Source organism: Palaemon carinicauda, chromosome 44 (genome assembly GCF_036898095.1).
Source record: "Palaemon carinicauda isolate YSFRI2023 chromosome 44, ASM3689809v2, whole genome shotgun sequence".
Taxonomy (NCBI): domain Eukaryota; kingdom Metazoa; phylum Arthropoda; class Malacostraca; order Decapoda; family Palaemonidae; genus Palaemon; species Palaemon carinicauda.
Window position 1 is genome coordinate 26,767,748 of NC_090768.1, and position 7,500 is coordinate 26,775,247.

General features: G+C 32.5%; 1 protein-coding gene across 1 annotated transcript in view; it reads left to right on the top strand.

Moving 5' to 3' along the window:
- Window positions 1-7,500, top strand: part of LOC137634242 (glycine receptor subunit alpha-4-like) — a 323,608-nt gene that overhangs the window by 272,745 nt on the left and 43,363 nt on the right. The window contains exon 9 of the mRNA XM_068366518.1: window positions 6,061-6,555. Coding sequence (XP_068222619.1) covers window positions 6,061-6,555 — 495 coding nt within the window. The remainder of the gene's footprint in view (window positions 1-6,060; window positions 6,556-7,500) is intronic.

Sequence of the window (7,500 nt, forward strand, 5' to 3'; positions counted from 1 at the left end):
TTCATACCAGAAAAATGTTTTAGTCATCAATCCCCCGTCTTTTCTTCCTTCCGCTGCATCGTTTGCAATCTCTGGGGATCCATTCTGTTATTCGTAATGTCCATCCATTATCTGTTATTCTCATGATAAATCATGCTCATGTCAATTTATTTTTCTTACATGTTGTTAAAATATCCTCTACTTTAGTTTCCTCTTGTATCCGTATTGCTCTTTTTCTATCTCTTAATGTTATTCCCATCATTATTTCTTACATAGCTCTCTGAGTTGTAATGAGCTTATGTTTTAAGGTTTTAGTAAGGCTCCAAGTTTCTGATGCATAAGTTAAAAGTAGTAGGACCAGCTCATTAAACATGTTTCGTTTTAGAGAAAGTGGTGATTTACTTTCCATAATCTCATTTTGTTTTCCACAAGCTCTCCATCCCATACTTATCCTTTTAATTTCGGCCTTGTGTCTTGGGGAAACACTTACTGTCTGGCCTGAGTACCTATATTCGTTAACAATCTCTAGAGGATCGTCCATAACTCTTATTTTTTGTCTCTGCTTTTTAATTGAACATCATCTTAGATTTGCTCATATTAATTTTCAGTCCTCCATTTCTTCTTTCTCTATTCAAATCTCCTATCATCTTTTGCGATTTCTCCCATGATTCACAAAACACAACTGCGTCATCTCCAAATCTTAACTTGTTGAGGTATTCCCCATTAATATTAATTCCTATATTTAAAGACTTTTGGGCATTCTTTGAATAATTTAGGAGACGAGCAAGTCACAGAATAGAAGCTAGAAAGGTATCTCGATGTATACTAAAGATTGGTAAGAGACTGTATTTATTTGTTGATGTACAGATGGGAATATATAAAGGGATCGGGCTTTGTTGAGATGACCTGTTTGCTTACCATAAGCGATTTAAAAGTAATTGATAGGGTGAGAAATTTTGTGGTATATACAATCGATAAGAATTTCAGCATAGGTGATAGCGTGGATCAGAGTATTTTAAGGTGGTTCTGACATGTGGGAAGAATTGGTAGCAATAGTTCTGTGAAAATAGTGTATCATTCAGATGTATCTTACGGTTTAGGGAGAATAAAACTTAGAAATAGTTTGAGAAATGGTGTGAGAGATGCATTGAAGAGGAAATCGCTTGATGTCCATCCCTCGAGAGGGTGTAGATACTGAAATAGGGGTGAATAGCACTTTAAGTTAGGGAAGTTCGATGGGCAGCTGATGGGTCTTTTCTGTGGCTGTAAGGGAGGCCGATTTTACGGAAGTTTTACTGCGCTAGAGGTTCATCCACGATCCAGAGATTAAAGGATGAATATGCCAGTAACCATTGAGTTGTTTTTTTTACAGCAATCCCTGTTAAGGGGCAATGACCAAATGATGAAATATATATATATATATATATATATATATATATATATATATATATGGTGATATATATATTTATATGTGTATGTGTTTGTGTGTGTGTGTGTGTGTGTGTGTGTGATATGTAAGCCAAACGTTTTCTCTGATCAAATGTTCTACGCCTTAGAATTCTAAATAATTAATAGTACCTTTTTGTCTTGGCCAAACTTTTTGTGGCCGTTAGGAAAATGTTTTATGTTGTTATATTTATCTTATATTATTTGCTTCGTTATGAGATGTCATAGATGTCTTTGGTTTGATTATTAATGGCTATTATGACTTAGAGCTTAGGCTTAGAGTTCTTTTGCTTGAGGGTACACTCGGGCACACTGTTCTATCTAGTTTCTCTTTTTCTTGTTTTGTTAAAGTTTTTATAGTTTATATAGGAAATATTTATTTCAACGTTTTAACTGTTCTTAAAATAATTTATTTTTCCTTGTTTCCTTTCCTCACTGGGCTATTTTCCCTGTTGGGGCCCCCGGGCTTATAGCATCCTGCTTTTCCAACTAGGGTTGTAGCTTAGCATTTAATAATAATAATAATAATAATTATGCATTGATTTTTCCAATGAACAAATCAAGTTTTGATCCCTATATTTTTGTGAGATGTTGTATAAAGAAGTATTATCTGTTCTGCATTGCGATTGAACAGTTGTTGAAAGAAAAAAGTGAGATCCTCTTTCTATATTTTACTAAAAAGTATTTTTAGCTAAAAACTTCTAAATTATTCATTTATCTTTAATATCCGCTTCTTTAGTAAAAAAATTTTATGTGTATATATATATATATATATATATATATATATATATATATGTATATATATATATATTAAAGCGTTTTATGTGTTATATATATATATAATTATATAGTAAAGCGATCATATATATATATATATATATATATATATATATATATATATATATATATATATATATATATATATATATAGATTACCGTGAAACCCTTCAACAAATTGGTTTACTTTGATGTACATCGTCACCTTATAATGTTAAAAAATCAAGCTAAGATTGATCCAGTTCAAAAGGAAATGAACGTGTATAGTCCTCAATTTCTACTCAAAAGCCATACAAGAGGAAATTACATTAGCTAGGGTAGATCAAAGGCCTCACCTGCTTAGCCACAGAGAACAGGTAAAAGGAAAACTTAATCGAATTAAAATATATTGTTGGGCTGTAAGCTGCAGCGCAGTCGCTAACCAGAATTTTCAAGATGAGCAATATTGAGCTTATTTTTCAGTTGCTAAGGATTTCACAATGGGCACACTGAAAGAGGTTTTATTCCATAATTTTAAAAATTAATTTTTAGAGCTTCTTGTCAGTTAAAGCTCACTCCGAAGTAAGCCATTATTTCTTATTTTAAGTTGCCTGATTATTTGATGTTTTATCTTTTATGTGCATTAGCCAAATATTGTATACCATATATTACTAGCCAAACCACAACCTTTCTTAGAAAAGAATTATGAAAAATCCTATTCAATATCCACCTAGCCAATAATTAACATTAAGATTAGGTAGTCTATAATGGATTTAATAGAATGCAAGTTTTTGTCCAACTAGTGGTTATAAGATTCAGCTGCTGAAGACCAGAAATGGGAATAATATTCAAAATATATAGAATAAAAGCGTTAGAATATTTCTTCAGGATAGATTGTTTATCAGAAATCTTGAAGACCTTAATGAGCCATACTAACAAACATATTAATAATAATAATTATAATACTTATAAAAATAATAATGATAACAACAACAACAACAATCATAATAATAATAATAATAATAATAATAGCGTTAATCATTTTGTGCAATTGAAGAAGAAAGAGACCGCATATGTTTTTCAAAACTAGATTTAGAATCAAGAATTCCACTTAGAATTCTGAATACGTTCTATGCCGTTATAGAAACGTTGTCAATGGAGATATCTTTGAGCTACTTACAGTCAAGCTTTGAGTGTTTTTAGGGTTCAACCTCATCCCCCATAATTTGCACCATGCTCTAATTTTAGCTAGACCTCTATTAAGGAATTCAACAACCGCAAGCCTGGTATCAGATGGAATGCATGCAAAGAGAGTAGCATCATCTGCATATGCAATAAAATTGTTTTTTAAGGCCAATCCACACATCATACATATATGATATAAAAGGTAATGAGTTGAAAACAGTACTATGATGCCCATCAACAACTACTATATGTAATTTATTACCTAAAAAATCAATAATGATACTAAGAAAAGGACCACTGTTTAAGTTTGAAAACGGGCTGCATTGTTAGCACTGTAAACTATGAAAAAAATTACTGTCATCATACCTAGGATGTGTTCTTGCATATGTTATTTGTTAACGTTTCATGAAAATAATGGTTATGATAGTATCAAGGAAGTACTATCCATTGAAGGTATGGGTTTTATCAATTGGATTTTGTAACAAATGATAGTTTATTCTTTGAATTCTAGAGCTTTCATTACTTCTATACTACAACTAATGTTGGAAGTAGTTCAGCTTTTTCGAAATAAAGATGGAGGTATTGTACGAGAATCTTAGGGCAACAATAAAAACAGTTGAATTTATCATTAGCTTATATTGATTAGAATTTTCATAGTTATTTACAGTGTAATGTGGAAACGAGCTGGTCAGTTTTCCCTTTATGCTCAAATCGTGAAAAAAAGTGAGTATAAGATAATTAAAATCTATTGTTTATCGGAATGGACGTGAAACATGAAGAATATATTACATTGTCCTTGTCATTCTTACTGAGGTAAACGAAGTGCATGGTGCCTGCAACAAAATTACAGATTCGAAGTACATACAGTAAAGTAATGTTATTTGCAATATTGGTTTTATAAGAACATATATAAATTAGCAAAAGATGATAGATATATCTTTGTGTTTTTTAATGATAATGAGTTTGGGTCAATAAACTATTTTTGTTTTGTGAGGATTTATAATAACATTTGAACATTTGACTGTTTAAATTCAGCGGTTAAAATTTCCTCTCTATTATTACTTTTGATTAATTTATATTCATATTTTCTTTCTTTTTGGCTTTGTTTCTTGAATTGGGCTCTGAAACTGTTGTAGATATGACGCTATGAAAGATTTTACATGTTCAAAAAATTACTTACATAAGCGAGCACAAATGTATACAGAATATATATATATATATATATATATATATATATATATATATATATATATGTATGTGTGTATATATATACAGATATATATATATATATATATATATTATATATATATATATGTATGTGTGTATATATATACAGATATATATATATATATATATATATATATATATATATACATACATACATATATATACATATATATATATATATGTGTATATATATATGTATATATATATATATATATATGACTATGTATGTATATATAAATGTTTATGATTATATACATATATATATACTGTATGTGTGTACATATAGATAAGCACAGAACCACCCTTATATCCAATCAATACAGGCAATTGTGTTATAATCTAAAAAAAAAATATATAAGGAACCATAATGATATTTTTCTTCTTAAAAATCAACCCAACCCTAAAAGCATATATTTCTCCACTATGAAATGTAATTTGTTCTTCCTTCTTTATTGGCATGGTTTTATCTGCTAATGCAAAGTTGCTGAAACTTTGCAATTTTCTTTCCAGCTCTGTGAATCCAATACTGCAAGAAGTTATCGCAATTGGTTTTCTTCATGATTTGCTCACTGCATTCGAATTCACTTACGACTTCAGTTTTAAATCTATATTTCTTTCAATATTTCGTTTTGTTTTCAATTTTATTAATGGTTTTATTTGCTCCCATCGCATGTTCAAAGAATATTTGCTTATTGCTTATTTTAATGATTTGTTAATGAATATCTTTCCTTTATTAATTCACAACACATCCATCGGTAGTAATGAGCTATTTCTCTTTCATTTGCATTTCAAGTCATTTGATGCGGCTCTTTGCATGCAAGCTTATGAATTACCGATGTCTGATGTTTCTCCAACATTTTTAAGAATTCGTCACAATTCTTAGAAAAGTTGGTGACTGCACAAGAAGATTATTCAATGATGTAGACGTAGAAGCCCCTAAAATAAAGTTCTGAGGGATGGCAAGCTTCCAGACAAATTTTTACACGCATCAACATACATACGCACACACACACACAGATATATATATATATATATATATATATATATACATATCTTTATATATATATATATATATATATATATATATATATATACACAGTATATATATATGTATATATATATATGTGTGTGTTTGTGTGATATATCCATTTATTGATTTCATTTTCATAATTCAGTAACTTTCACTAGAAACCAATTCAACAATTTACTCAGAGAAACAGAATAGAATGAAGCTGTCGCTATTCGGCAGCTCTTATTGGAAGCTTCCCATCCCACAACAGGGGAGAGTGATGGAAATAAGGAGAATGAGAGACAAACGGGGATCTCCCCTTCTCTCTCTCTTTCTCCTTTGTTTATCCGATCTCTCCCATGTCTCCCTGACTTGGCTTTTTCTTCACTTTTCCCTGTGCCATTTTGGTATCATAATGGTTGGCTCCCATGCTCCTACTCCTCCTCCTCCTCCCTCAGCTTGACGCCATCACAACCATCACATCTCCCCTGGCCTCCCCCGCCAACGGCATGTCGCCCCTGGAGATGACGGCGGTGAACCCTGCGGCAGCGACGGCGGCGGCGACGGCGGCCTCCTCTTCCTCTTCTTCCTCCTGTCCAGCCCACCTGTCTCCTTCGTCTCACATGACCACCTCCCACATGGTCAACGGACCCATGTTCAGCGGGATGCATCTGGGCGAGAGAAAACGCCGCGGTACCATGCAGCAGCAACAGCAGCAACAACAGCATTACCATCACCACAGCAGCAATAGTGGTGCTGGTTGCGGGGGTGGTGGTAGTAGCGGCAGCGGCATGCTGCAGCATCACGGTGCTGTGCAGCACAGCAGCATGCACAATTATGGCACCATACAGAACCAGCAGGGCATGCAACTAAACCTCACCTTTGGCTTACCACCGCCACCTCCACCTCCGCATTTCGGGCCGGGCAAGGCCACCGGCAAGAGCAGAGCACAGGTATAGACCCTCCGTTCCAGTCTTTCGTTCTTTCTTTCTTTTGTTTTCCGTCTTCTTCTTGTGTTTTGATTGCATGCTCGTGTTTTGTCGTTTCTGTATGTGGTTCTTATTTGGCTTTTTTTCTGTTTATTTTGTATAAATTAACATATCCTGTCGATTTTTCTGAAAGATAAAGCATTAACTGTCTGCCTGCTTAGCTTGTGTTAAGTGTTTTTGTTAGACTGTCGAAATATTCTTTTATTATGTTGTGTGGTTTCTTTCCTTCTTTAAATATAACATAATTTTTTGCATTTTCTCCATTTTAGAGGAAGATAATAAAATCCATGTACTCATAATTTAACCATTTTACATATATATGATTAATCACGTCCTTTATTCCAATTTGAATTTAAATGAATACATAATGAATTGCATTCATTGCAAGCATGAATATTAATACTTCAAGGGTATTCAAGTTAATACCCCAAACTGGAAATTAATGATTACCATGAGTTCTTTTCCATAATTGTATGAAGTTATTTTTTTCCTTGTGCAAATCTTCGGACAACTTTGACAGTCTGCCAGAAACATAACCTATTTGTGAAGTTAGCTTTCAAAAGGTTTATTTGAGTCATGTCTGTTCACAGGAGTTAATGGAAAAAAGGATGAAGTGCATTCCCTACAACGTCTTTTAATTTCAATTCGTTAATTTCTGAAAGTATCATACCGTTTTACATTAAAGAATGATTTCTCTAATCTACAGTAGCCTTTATGGGGATTTTCCCATAACACTGATTCCAAAAATATTGTAGGGAGGGCTTCGTATACAATATGAAGTTATAAGGGGAAACGAAGATTTAAGAAAAGAGCACTTATTTTATGATTTTGTCACTACTCCTCCTTACGTATGTATCATCTTCTAGCAAATTTATATTAGAAAAGCTAATGTATGTATATGTTATATTT